This window comes from Lampetra planeri, chromosome 47, assembly GCF_965212315.1.
Source record: "Lampetra planeri chromosome 47, kcLamPlan1.2.h2, whole genome shotgun sequence".
In the NCBI taxonomy this organism is placed as follows: Eukaryota; Metazoa; Chordata; class Hyperoartia; order Petromyzontiformes; family Petromyzontidae; genus Lampetra; species Lampetra planeri.
Window position 1 is genome coordinate 9,062,367 of NC_136153.1, and position 14,145 is coordinate 9,076,511.

Here is a 14,145-nt window from a genome sequence, read left to right on the forward strand (position 1 = left end):
TGACGGTGATGAGATTGGCATCGAGGCGTGGGTGGGGATTAAATGGTACAAGGTGGGAATTGAACGAACGTACCAACAGGGCCCCTCCCCGCCGACCAATGAAAGAAGACAGTCGCGGGGCCCCCCTGGTAGTCAATCCGTCCTCGTGGGTGCTGCCAGCGGCGGTGGTGTTCCACGAGAGGGTGGTGAGCGGCGCGGCGGGCTTGAGGGCGCTGGGTCGATTCTGTCTCTCGGCGCGCGGTTGGGACGACGGTGCGAGTTTCTTAAATACACCCCCCACCGCCCCCCCCTCCCCCACCATCATACACATCACAATACATCATCATCAGCCATGATCGATCCACTGCTGGATGACGCCTCTCGCGATGGCGCGACGCGGCGATCCACAGGAACCGATGTCATCGCTCCGCCCTCCTCGGGTTGGACGTCCCCTCGGACGAGCAGCCGAATCCACCGCTCCATCTCCCCTGTGGCTGGGCGGCGTCCCCCTCGCTCCGCCGTCACCCCTTGTCGCGCTCGCCGCATGTCGTCGTTGCTCTCGACCCGTCGGCCATCGGCTCTTCCAGCCGTGACACGTCCGGTCACATATTGTCACGGCGCGCACGCGCGAAAAAAATAAATGTATTTTCAAGAAAAAATTCAGATAATTCTGCCGTGGTGCCTGTGGGCCAATTTGTCCTTTGCAAAGAGGCAACGCAGCCTTATTTTGAACGTCGCCTTGACCTTTGTAAGTTGCGTTCTTGCGAAAATTTTGCAGATGTTGCGAGGGTGGTGGCTAAGCGAATGGCGGTGAAGCGAGAGCAACACCTCCAGCTCGGAGCGACATGAACCTTGTGCGCTGTCACTCGTGTAAGGTGTGCGGTAATCGCACCTTCTTGTCTTGGCAAAAAAAGATGGTGATATCACGGACACTTGATGCTGCCCACGCGATTTAATCATTGAAAGTGACGAGAAATCTGGCGGCAGCAATTACGTTAATTTTTTAGTCCTTCGTAGCTGGTGGTCTGGATGAGGCTGAGAGACTGTGTACACGCAACGCCGCACAATCGCCGCATGTAGTCACATCTGCTCGTATGTAGTTTGTAAATAAATAGTCACAGAAAGTATTTATGGAGACAGGCGATGGAGGCTCACTTGCTTCAATGTTTCACCGGCCAAATCGTGTGCGGTGGGAAATCTTGTTGGCGGAGGGTGTCAAAAAGTGACGCCGCAGTCGCATTAACAATGAGGCCTCTAATGAACGTCGACAAAGTCATTGACGGGCACTGAGGTTATTTGACATCTAAATAGAGACGTTGCAAATGCACCGCTGTGCCGCGCGCCGGCAATGCTGCACGAGCCAGGGCAACATCCTTCCGGCTGCAAACGACTCAATTAGGCAATCATCGTCCCCTACTGGCAGGCTGATGCCCGCTTGCAGGCCCGGTGCTGAGTGACCTTGCGCCGCACAGAGACAGTTGCCACTGGGGGTGGGGTGCTTTGAGACGCCCGGGCGTATTGGGAAGGTGGCTCTATCAGAAACGAATTGTTGACGACGTTCCTCTTGCAAATGTGTGTGGGAGGTGTGTCCATCAGTGTACCCAACAGTGCGTCCCTCCGTCTCTCTGAGGATTGTTACACACAAACATTACAAAGCCTGAACCATTCGCCAAAGAAATGCTCCCCTCCGCTTACCAAGTGCGCTGCTCACGCATCTCTCTACTTTTACGGCAAGGTTGGCAGCAAACTGCTTTAAAAGAAAAAACGCATCGATCTGCGCCGAGTTAGCGTCAGGCTGTGAGAAAGAACAACGTGCTGCATTCCTATTGTTCTTGTTGTTTGATATTCTTAATAAGTGTAGCTGCTCGCGTGGCTATCTCGCGCTTACGCAGCTCACGGCGAGCGCCCGAGATGATCTCGCGTGGTGCACGGACACAATCGACGGGAAAACTGCAGCAGCAGCATCATCAGTAGCGAAACCGCCGCCTTCGAGTTCCCCCCCCCCCCCCCCCCCGCTAAGACGCGATCGCTCCCGTCGGCCGAATTAATTCTCCGCAGAAGAGATCCGGCCCGCTGTCCTACGCCGGCCGGATTCGTGGCAATTCCCCCCCACAGACTTCCAAGCCGTCGAGTTGACGGCAGCGGTTCGCCTACCGACGGTGGGTGGACCGTGCTGCTGTCGGGATGGAGGAGGAGGGGTGGACGCAGGGGGGAGGGAGGATTAAGAAACTCGCACCGGTGATTCGACCGCCGCGCCCGCGAGGTCGAACCGAAACGGACCGGATCGGACCGGCGACCTCGGGGATTGCGAATCGGGCGTGGGGCCACCCCGTGAACCCCGCTGCGGCACCGCGCCCTGTCGCGGTGCCTTCCGCGCCGCTCGGAGTGCCGCGTGTCCCCGCCGTGCTGCTGCGGTGCGGGTGGCTTGGGGTCCCGACTCCTCCTGTGCCATTGCGCCTTTCCCGCTCTGGTGTCGTGGGTGAGCTGTCGTGGGTGAGCTGTCGTGGGTGAGCTGTCGTGGGTGAGCTGTCGTGGGTGAGTTGTCGTGGGTGAGTTGTCGTGGTTGAGCTGTCGTGGGTGAGTTGTCGTGGTTGAGCTGTTCTGGGTGAGCTGTCGCGGGTGAGTTGTCGTGGTTGAGCTGTGCTGGGTGAGCTGTCGCGGGTGAGTTGTCGTGGTTGAGCTGTGCTGGGTGAGTTGTCGTGGTTGAGCTGTGCTGGGTGAGCTGTCGTGGGTGAGCTGTCGTGGGTGAGTTGTCGTGGGTGAGTTGTCGTGGTTGAGCTGTCGTGGGTGAGCTGTCGTGGGTGAGCTGTCGTGGGTGAGTTGTCGTGGGTGAGTTGTCGTGGTTGAGCTGTCGTGGGTGAGTTGTCGTGGTTGAGCTGTCGTGGGTGAGTTGTCGTGGTTGAGCTGTGCTGGGTGAGCTGTCGCGGGTGAGTTGTCGTGGTTGAGCTGTGCTGGGTGAGTTGTCGTGGTTGAGCTGTGCTGGGTGAGCTGTCGCGGGTGAGTTGTCGTGGTTGAGTTGTCGTGGTTGAGCTGTCGTGGGTGAGTTGTCGTGGTTGAGCTGTGCTGGGTGAGCTGTCGCTGTCTCACACCGCGTCGGGGTCGTGATCTTCTCGCGAGGCCTGCGAATGTTTGCGCGGCGGCGATGCTGTGGGGTGGGGGGGGACAACACACAACGCGCTTTATTAATGTAAAGAGGCCTGCATGGGTCTTTGGTGATTTGACACTCGATGGAAAATATTGTTGTGCTCATGCGTTTTAATCCGTTCGTTCACAGGGTGACCGAAAGTTGTGTGCGTAGCTTGGGGAGCAGTAGTGTAGCGGTTAACGCTACGCTGCGCTATGAACCCGGCGACCCGGGTTTGATTCCCGCTCACGGCCAACAGCAGTGACGATTATCTAAACCGGCCCTGGGCCTCCCCTAGGTCGACTCAGCATCAAATGATCACCTGGTGTAGTGTAAACATCGCCACTGGGGAGACAAAGGCGGCCGGGAGTGGTGTTGGCCACTTACCCCTCGTGTGCCGTGCCGGTCTTTATAGGTGTTCGCTAACAGCACTTGCCCCTACAGTCTGTTAAGGCTAAACCGGGGATCTCTGTCTTTGTAGACTGAATGAGCGAGCGAGTGAATGGGTGAACGAAAGAGGGTGAGTGCGTGTCCAGAGCCATACAAGTGAGTGAGTGAGAGCGAAAGACTGACAGTGGGTAAAAGGGTGAGTTGGAGAGCGGAGTGAGTGACTATGTCGATGAGTGAGATGGGCGAGCGGGTTCGAGTCAGCGCGTGAGGCGGAGAGCGAGTGGGAGAGTGCGAGCGAGTGAGTGACCGATGACAAGTATGATAAACATTGTGGATGTATTAGGAATGTATGCGCAGGAGCTTCGCTTCAGTGGGAGCTGCTCTCCGGGAGCCGAGCTCAGGAGGAGATTGTCCCACCTGAAGGGGGCTCAGAATAAACAACAACTCCGTGAGGAATACATCGCAAATTGACGCACGAACGAGCCGGGGTCGTGGGAGTGAGGGGTCGGCAGTGAGTGGCCCACGTGGGACGTGTCGATTGAGCCGTTCGGTTTGAAGAAGAAGAAGGAGGAGGAGGAGAGTCGCTCATGGGACGAGATCACCACTCCGATGTTAAGCGAGCCGGCGGAGGCGGGGGTGGGGTGGAGAGCCGACGGACGGACGAATGAATAATTGAGACGCGCGTGTGTGTGTGCGTGTGCACGTGCGTGTGTATGTGCGTGTGTGTGCGTGCGTGTGTATGTCCGTGTGGGTGTGCGTGTGTGTGCGTGTGTGTGTGCGTGTGAGTGTGTGCGTGAGTGCGCGTGTGTGCTCGTGCGTGTGTGTGCGTGAGTGCATGCTTGTGTGCGTGCGTATGTGTGCGTGAGTGTGTGCGTGAGTGCATGCTTGTGTGTGCGTGTGTGTGTGTGTTCGTGCGTGTGTGTGCGTGAGTGCATGCTTGTGTGTGTGTGCGTGCGCACAGACGATAGCGAACTCGGGAATCCCGGCGAGCGCGCGCCCGACTGCACTTTGCCCCATCTCCCGCCATCGGCCGCTCGGCTGCCTCTACGCCCCCCCCCGAGGCAACATTTTCCTGCCCCCTCACGAACAACAACAACAACGCGGCTTTGTGGCTTTCTCTCGTCGGCGCAGTGGCAGCGAGCGAGAGGTGGGGGGGGGGTGTAGTGGAGGGTCGTGGGATGGAGGGTAGTGGGGTGGAGGGTAGTGGAGGGTAGTGGGGTGGAGTGGGTGTAGTGGAGGGTAGTGGGGTGGAGGGTAGTGGAGGGTAGTGGGGTGGAGGCTGAGCGATGGTTTCAAAACGGACGCGGCGATCGACTGGAAGCCCCCTGGGTCCCGGCTGACGTTGCGGTGCCATCTCCACCCCCCTCCCCCCCCGCAGGGATGAAGATGAACAAGGCGGTGCGGGTCGGGGTTGTGGCGCTGGTGCTCGTGTGCCTTTACAACGTCTTCCAAGTCACCACGTGGCTGGGAGCCTGGGCCGAAGGTACGTGGCCGCGGCGGAATTCGTCGAGGTTGTCCATCGTCGTTAACTACCTCGCCTGGTGTGCGGGAGGTCGTGGGTTCGATCCCGACCTGACGCCTGCTGCTGTACATTTTGAGTTTGCGTGTCTCTCTCCCCGTGGTCACGTGGATTTTTCTCCGGGTCCTCTGGTTTTGCCCTCCGAATTTAGAATCGACATCGCGCGTTCAGAGTGTTTAGGCTATCATTTGTGGGCAGGTCGCTTCCGGGACTTACCCGGGTGGGTGGTGGGGCACGGGGTGGGTGGTGGGGCGCGGGGTGGGTGGTGGGGCACGGGGTGGTTGGTGGGGCACGGGGTGGGTGGTGGGGCACGGGGTGGGTGGTGGGGCACGGGGTGGGGCGCGGTGTGGGTGGAGCGGCACGGGGTGGGTGGTGGGGCACGGGGTGGGTGGTGGGGCACGGGGTGGGTGGTGGGGCACGAGGTGGGTGGAGGGGCACGGGGTGGGTGGAGGGGCACGGGGTGGGTGGTGGGGCGCGGGGTGGGTGGTGGGGCACGGGGTGGTTGGTGGGGCACGAGGTGGGTGGTGGGGCACGGGGTGGGTGGTGGGGCACGGGGTGGGGCGCGGTGTGGGTGGAGGGGCACGGGGTGGGTGGTGGGGCACGGGGTGGGTGGTGGGGCACGGGGTGGGTGGTGGGGCACGAGGTGGGTGGAGGGGCACGGGGTGGGTGGAGGGGCACGGGGTGGGTGGTGGGGCACGGGGTGGGTGGTGGGGCACGGGGTGGGTGGTGGGGCGCGGGGTGGGGCACGGGGTGGGTGGTGGGGCACGAGGTGGGTGGAGGGGCACGGGGTGGGTAGAGGGGCACGGGGTGGGTGGTGGGGCACGGGGTGGGTGGTGGGGCACGAGGTGGGTAGAGGGGCACGGGGTGGGTGGTGGGGCACGGGGTGGGTGGTGGGGCGCGGGGTGGAGGGGCACGGGGTGGGTGGAGGGGCACGGGGTGGGTGGTGGGGCGCGGGGTGGAGGGGCACGGGGTGGGTGGTGGGGCACGGGGTGGGTGGTGGGGCACGGGGTGGGTGGTGGGGCACGGGGTGGGTGGTGGGGCACGGGGTGGGTGGTGGGGCACGGGGTGGGTGGTGGGGCGCGGGGTGGGTGGTGGGGCGCGGGGTGGGTGGTGGGGCGCGGGGTGGTGGGGCACGGAGTGGGTGGTGGGGCACGGGGTGGGTGGTGGGGCACGGGGTGGGTGGTGGGGCACGGGGTGGGTGGTGGGGCACGGGGTGGGTGGTGGGGCACGGGGTGGGTGGTGGGGCACGGGGTGGGTGGTGGGGCACGGGGTGGGTGGTGGGGCACGGGGTGGGTGGTGGGGCGCGGGGTGGGTGGTGGGGCACGGGGTGGGTCGTGGGGCGCGGGGTGGGTGGTGGGGCACGGGGTGGGTGGTGGGGCACGGGGTGGGTGGTGGGGCACGGGGTGGGTGCTCCCAACTCTTCTGAGACGGCTGCCCACGTGAGGAGGCCACAATATCCGCGAGGGTGGTTCTCTGAAGCGCTCGCTCCAACGGTGGCTCGGACAGCAGTGGCGTGAGCTGAGCGATTGCAGCGCTGCGCCTCTGCCTCTTGTTGTACGCACGCTGACAGTGTGTAGCTGAGTTGAACTTGATCTTCGGTGCATGCTTGCGTGTGTGTGTAGCAACGCCAGGGGAGCGGTAGTGTCGCGGTTAGTGCTACGCTGCGCTACGAACTTGGCGACGCAAGTTCGATTTCCGCTCACGGCCAACACCGGTGACGATTATCTGAACCGGTTCTGAGCCTCTTCTAGGTGGACTTAGCCTCAAATGAGTACTCGGTGTGGTGTGCAAACATCGCCACCGGGGAGACAAAGGCGGCCGGGCGTGGTGCTGGCCACCCACCCCCTCGTGTGTCGTTCCGGCCTTCATAGGTGCTACTCGCTAACAGCACTTGCCGCAAAAGCCTGTTACAGGCTATACGGGGGATCTTTATCCTTGCATAACAACTTTCGTGTCTCGCAACGCATGCCACGGTGAATGTTGCGTTGTTGTTTTTAATTAACTAGAAGAAACACGACCCCCGAGAAGGTGTAAGCAGATGTTACAAACTGAGAGACGCGTGCTGATCTGACACAACAGAGCGCGGCCGTCAGACGACAATCCGCAGCGCCGCGTCTCGCGCTCCGCACGCGCTGGCGCGGGGCGGGGGGGGTCAACAAAGCGCTCGTTCGCGTTTCACTGTTTGTGCAGACGAGGCAATGATGGGTTAACGCTTCGCCTCTAAAGTCACCGAGGCGGCGGCGATGTCGGTGGCGCGTCCGTCGTGAACTCGTTTATCACCGTACGCGTTCGTGTGTCTGTGTTGATGCGCTTGCGCGTTGGCGCGGAGCGGTGGCGCGGCGGTTAGCGCCGCTGCGATACGAACTCCGGCGAGCCGAGTTCGATTCACGCTCAACGCCGGCGACGATTACCTGAGCCGGTCCTGAGCCTAGGTCGACTCAGCCTGAAATGAGCACCTGGTGTGGTGTGTAAACATCGCCACTGGGGAGACAAAGGCGGTCGGGAGTGGTGCTGGCCACGCACCCCCTCGAGTGCCGTGCCATGCATTCATCAGTGACACTGCGTGACCCTAAAAGGAGAAGTATATAAAATGTGACGTTTCGGGCAATGGGCCTTCTTCCCGACGCATACGGAGAGAGATGCCAGGGAGGTGGAGTGGACCGTTCGAGTTGGAGGCCTGTTGTTGTTTGTTTGTGCACTTCTTCCAGCGCAGTATCTCAAAATCGTTGACTTTGTCAGGTTAATGGATGATCTGGCAACTTGCGGAATTTGCTGCAGTCGCTCGCTCACCTGGGGCATGGTCAGTCGCCTCCTTGTCACTCTCCTGTCACTACTACGACAGTGACTCTCCCCGTGCACTTCAATTACTCCGCCAGACTACTTCGTCTCATCCATACACTGTGTTAAACCACATCACTCTGCGAGCCACAGCACACTCACCAACAACCCACTCACCCACTCACTCACCCACTCACCAACTCCCTCGCTCACCCACTCACTCACCAACTTCCTCGCCCACCCACTCACCCACTCACCAACTCCCTCGCCCACCCACTCACCCACTCACCAACTACCTCGCCCAGCCACCCACTCACCAACTCCCTCGCCCACCCACTCACCCACTCACCAACCCCCTCGCCCACTCACTCACCCACTCACCAACTCCCTCGCCCACCCACTCACCCACTCACTCACCCACTCACCAACTCCTCGCCCACCCACTCACTCACTCACCCACTCACCAACTCCTCGCCCACCCACTCACCCACCCACCCACCAACTCCCTCGCTCACCCACTCACCCACCCACCTGCCCACCCACTCATCACACTGCAGGTCACCTCACTCCTCTGTCTGCTTCTTCCCTCGCACTGCTCCACTCTGAAATCAACTCCCATCATCATCATCGTCGTCATCATCATCGTCTCACTGCAATAACCTCGTTCACTTCAAGAAACGCGTAAACTCTCGAGTCTACTGCAACTTCAAGAGTGCCGTTTGTTGCTGGCCGCTCGGCGTTTTGAGCCTTCCGGTCTGCGCTCAGCAAACTTGAGATTTTTTTTTCGTCTGTTAAACCCACCTCAACCGCCGGCAAAGTCACTGAAGAGGACGGGGCTTAAGAGATGTGCTCAAACATGACAGCGGTCGGCATGGAGACTGGCACCGCTGGCAAATCAATGCAATAAATATAATCCATTCCGCCCTCCGAAGCTCCCTCGAACGTCCACAGGGCCAACGTCGGGCAGGAGATGGCGGTTGTTCTGAGGGAGGAACGCAAGCTGCAGGTTGTTGTCGTCGTCGTCGTCGTGAAGATGGTCACCCCCGTATGCTGCAGGGGGAGTTGATTCCAGTGGAGGGGGGCAGCGCGAGAGCGAGACTGTGCGCAGCAGGGCGAGGGGGGGGGGCTTAGGGATGGGACAGTGGAGACCGGCAGCGTGGAGGACGGGGAGGGTGGTGAGAGACGAGAGACACGAGGCAGGGTCGGGCAAGTCCAAGCGTCGCCTGGCTTACAGTGGGCGACTAAGACCCCGTGACGTCGCTGGGAAAGCATCATCGGCTATTGCACGCCAATTCACTGACTTGCACCGCCAACGACTCGGTGGGGATCACAGCGGCAGCCACTGCAGGCGCCTGCAGGATCTCTGCCGACCGTGGAGCCTCGCAGCGCCCTCACCGTCGTGGTGATAGCCTTGCACTGTGACAACAACAACGACAACGGCGTGAACACCAAGAGTACTAATGGATCTTATTGAGACGCAGTGGAAGCGCCTTACATATAAATTATTGCTGGATCCCTGTCCTTCCATTCCACGTGTGGAGGCGGCGTGGGGCAGGACAATCGCAACACGTGGTCTGGCGTCAAAATTCCTCCCCTCGGCTTCCGCGAAACTCCAGGGTTGATATCTGCGTTGCGCTCCTGGCGTTTGGTCGTCTCTCGCGTGCCAAGAGGCGTGAGCTCAGAACCGGCCTGTCCCCATGCCATTGTCATTATTGCCCTGGAGATGCCTGAGTCTCAATGAGTCTTTTATGGAGGGTCCTGCACTGAGTTTGTTTGGCCATTTCTGGTCAGGTGTTTTAATTCATTAATTACATTTTTGAGGTCACATTTCGTCCTGCATTTTCCCACACGAGGGAACATCTCATTTTCAGGCGTGTCCAGGACAATGCACTTCTCAGTTATCCCAAGCTGCGTTCCTGTTGTCCAGGAACATCCGGCTCGCAATGCGGTGGCTGCAAGTTCACATCTTGGGCACTGTCACAGGGATTGGGAATTTCCACCGCTGGCTCGGAAATAAACTAAACTAAAACTAAACAATTTTAATGTTAGCAGGTAAGGCTCACTGGTCTACATAGCTCTTATTCAGAAACGACCTGGCCGCAACTGATAGCTCAACGAAGTATAATACTCTTAAAGCATGTTTCTAAATGTGGAGGGAAAAAACGGAGGACCCGGAGAGAATCCACACGACCAGGGAGAGAACATGCAAACTCCAAATAGACAGCAGCAGCAGGCATCGCCAAGGTTGAGTGTTGACACCGTGGCGACCGTGCTCACTTCCACGAATACCGTGGAAGTGAGCTTTGCCCGCCGCTCATTAAAACAGGGGATATTTACTTTGCCTCTGCACGATGTTTAAACCGAATTAGGCTAATTTCAGCTTTTCTATTGGGCCTCCAAACAATACTTTTCCATATCTCGCCCTCTATAAATACCCCGGGGTGACGTGGAGACGCCCACTGTGTATTGTGCTGTTAAACAGAATTTAGATGTATTATGTTCCGTCTCCCCAACATTGAACGTTTAATTACCATCGGCTAATTTTTTCGTCACATTTTAATCCCAGTAATTTTCAACTTTACAGTGCCTGGGAAAAGTGTTTGGCTGAGATTCACAGATGCAGCAGTTATGTAATACAGCAATAATATCCTCATGGGACCTTGCCTGCGAGTAATCAACAGGTTCCCTAAATTAAAACAAATTGCTCCGATTAGCACGGCTGGCTACGCACGATGCGAAAGAATTCAACATACACACAACTACCGCATGGATGCTGCCGCGACAGTGGTTTAATGGTTGGCGCAGGGAGGGGGGTCGGTGGGCTCGCGACCCAGCGTTCGCTGGTTCCGCTCCATGTGCCTGATGCGGCAGTTGGAACTTCGGTGCAAGTTCGTTTAGTTCCTCCGCTCCCGCCCTCCCCCCCGAGCGCCGTTTCTGTCGTCCCAACATCGATCGGTGAGTCCCATCGGAGGTCGTGGGTGGTGGGGAAGAAGTGTGCGGGGTTCTTCCATGTCTTCCAAGTCCTAATGGGGCCAGCGTAGAAGGAGATGAAGAAGTGGACATGCCCACGAAAGTGGCTCTCCTTGAATCGCTTTAGCAAAGGCCCTTTTTGGCGGCAGTGGCATGAGCAAGCGGTTGCAGGGCTGCGCCTTCACCTTTGTTGTTGTTGCCTCTGATGACGGTGTGACCAGGCGCTTCGAGACAACTGCCGCGGTCGCCACAAACGCCGTGCTTATTTATTTATTTACTTCTTATTGAGGCAATGTGCGGGCTCGATGCATCACGCTGTGACGCACGTACGCACATCGCCAGCGCAAGCCGAACAGGAGATAGAGAGAGATGGGGGGGGGGGGGGGGGCTCGCTGCCCCTTCACCGTGCCCGCTTTATCGGTGTGCGTACGTTGAACTTCTTTTGCACCGTACGTAGCCATCTGCGCCGATCGGAGGCGATGACGAGCTGAGATGTCCGCTCAGTTTGCGAATTGACCACAGTGTGACGGCCGGGGGTGGGGGCGGGGGGGTGGGCCGATTTTGTTACAATACAAATTTAAATTTTCGCTGAACGATGGAACGCGATGCGACTCGAACCCGTTAGCCAAGTGGGAACCATCCGCTGGGATGAATTACCTCTCGGCGAGATGGATCTTGTCTCTGTTTTTTACTTGTCAGGCCCGACTAAGCATTAAGTTTCATGAGTATAATTGTCGTGGCCCAGGGTTACAGAGTGACGTGGGCTGTGACATTTTTTGCACTGCAGTGAGGCATTGAATTGAGCAATACTCCCCAGTGATGCAAGGGCACACACACACACAACTCGTGCACGCACGCTCGACGCGGAATAGATCCCGCGTTGAGCCTTACAGACTGTCGAGGTAAGTGCTTTTAGCGGGCACCTGTTGGCAAGGGCGCACGTGCAGTGGCGTTGCCAGCACCGCGCCCGCCTTGCCTCTGTTGTCTCCCCCATTACTGATGTTCATCACCACCACACCAGGTATTCATGAGGTCACCTAGGGGAGGCCCGGGACTGGTTCAGAAGTCACTCACCACCGATGTTTTCCGTGGCCGGGAATTTAATCCGGGTAGCCGGGATCGCAGCACAGACGCACAAAGACAAAGATACGCCGCTCTGCGGCCTACGTGGACTTGGGGCAAGTGCTGTTCACGAGCGCCTGTTGAAATTGACACGGCACATGGACGGTGGTGTGGCCAGCACTACACCCGACCTCCTTTGCATCCCCATCGCCAATTATTATTATTATTATCTACACTCATCATGTCCTCATTTTAATACTGAGTTCCCCAAGGGGAGGCCCGGCATCAGTTCAGATGCTACGTTGATGTGGCCAGGGATCAAAAGAAGCAAGTCACCAGGTTCTGTGTTAGAATTGCACATAGCCCTGTGACAGACTAGGTGCACTTTGAGGCCAAGTGAAGTGTGGAAGACTCGCTGCTGGTATGTCATGGACAGACCCAGGTGCCGTGGGTTGACTGACAGAGATCACTGGCAGATGCACCACCTGTACTCCCCACCGTGCTAACTCGCTGCGTTTTATCCGCCCGGCGTTCCGCTCGTTGTTGTGCGCGTTGCTCCTCTGCCCTCTGTTGTTGCTGGAGGGCGACTGTCTCCAACTACCCAATAGCCTAAACGTGCCAAACCCATTTAGCCCCATCTATCTGGCCAAGCAGAAGCTGCTCGGGCATGCGATGGCTGGGCATGCGGGTTACATGACCAAGCCAAAACAGTCCTGCCCGCCAGAGGAGCTCACACAAAGACAAAACTACCCATGTAGCATTCACGGACTTTTTGAGCAAGTGCTGTTAGCGAGCACCGATTAAAGCTGGCACGGCACAATAGAGGGTGGGTGGCCAGTACCACGCCCGGCCACCTTTCTCTCCCAAGTGCTGATGTATATACACCGTAGATTGTACTAATTTAAGGCTTAGTAGACGCAGGGGAGGTCCACGAGCAGTTCAGATATTCATCACCGATGTTGGCTGTGGGCAGGAATCGAACTTGGGTCACCGAATTCATAGCGTAGTGCGTGGTGCTAGCCACCCCTCCCTCTCGTGCGCTGTGCCAGCACTTTCCCAAGCATTCTGTCGAAGGCTATATGGGGGATTTTTGTCTTCTTACACGCACAAAAGACGAAGACACACACATACATGCACTCGCCCGCACACGCACAGCCACAAACCATCACACTCGCTCATGCACACATGGCAAGGCAATACTTCATTCAAATGCAAGTCTAAGCAGGCCTTTACGCACGATTGGAAAGTGTTGCCCATGCAAGCACATCGAGCAAAAGCAACAAGGAGCCAAGTGAGAGATCCTCCACTCTGCAGCAGCAACAACAGCGCACACAGAGAGGCCGCCCGGCGCGGGCGGGGGACGTCGCGCGTGCAGAGGATGCTGGGAATTCCACGGCGAGACCGGGCAAAGCGACTTTTGTGAGTTTTTGGGTGCACAGCTTTTTTTGAGTGCCGCATTGTGGAAAGGCGAGAGCGGTTGTCTTATGAATAGATTGGCCTCGGCCATTGGAATGTGGAATTTTTTATAGCTCGCTTAGGGCTACCAAACAAAGATTAGTTGTTCACCCCACGGTTAAAGGTGCAGCCCTGAAATGTCTCTTTGCTCGTGCCACTGCTGGCAGAAGGGTCCTCTGCTACGTGGAACTTGAGCGAGCCTCTATAGAGGTGGGAAGATGTTAACTACCTCGGCTGATATACAGAAAGTCGTGTGTTCCATCCCGACCCAGACGCCGTTATATTTGGAGTTTCGATGTTCTCCCCGCAGTCGCGTGGATTTTTCTCCGGGTCCTCCGGATTTTCCCTCCACATTTATTATCAAAATGCATTTAGAGTATTTGGCTGCTATAACCTTCCACACCATAAGCCACTTCGTTGAGCTATCATTTGTGGCCAGGTCGCTTCTGAAAAAGAGCCACATAGCTGAGTGGGGCCTGGGCTGGTAATGAAGACGACAACAACAACAACAAAGAGTTCAGATCGTAGCGGCCTCTTCTTCCACAATGGCCAGGCGGCTTGCAAGGAGGTGGCAGTGCCCACAACTCTGCCCCCACCATTGTTGACCTGCCGATCGACTGAACTTAGGGTACCCATTCAACCTCCTGGGTGGACAGAGGCGGGAGGGTGGGAGATTTAATAAACTGTTCCCACTGTGTGTGTTTGATTGAAGGAGTGGGTGGGTGAGTGGGTGAGTTAATGAGTGTGTGAGCGTATGTTTGAATGAATGAGTGGTTGGGTGAGTGAGTTGGTGGGTGAGTAAATGAGTGAGTGTGGGAGTGGATGAGTGAATGGTTGAGCGGGTGTGTGAGTGGATGAGTCAATGGTT

The 14,145-nt window shown here is 58.0% G+C and overlaps 1 protein-coding gene across 5 annotated transcripts in view; it reads left to right on the forward strand.

Annotated features, from left to right (window-relative positions):
• Window positions 1-14,145, forward strand: part of LOC144733589 (type 2 lactosamine alpha-2,3-sialyltransferase-like) — a 59,253-nt gene that overhangs the window by 16,272 nt on the left and 28,836 nt on the right. For 3 of the 5 annotated variants that reach the window (XM_078615611.1, XM_078615612.1, XM_078615613.1), the window contains one exon: window positions 4,872-4,976. The exons of the other annotated variants lie outside the window; for them this stretch is intronic. In XM_078615611.1, the coding sequence (XP_078471737.1) occupies window positions 4,874-4,976 (103 nt within the window). In that variant the 5' untranslated portion in view covers window positions 4,872-4,873. The remainder of the gene's footprint in view (window positions 1-4,871; window positions 4,977-14,145) is intronic. 5 annotated transcript variants of the gene reach the window in all.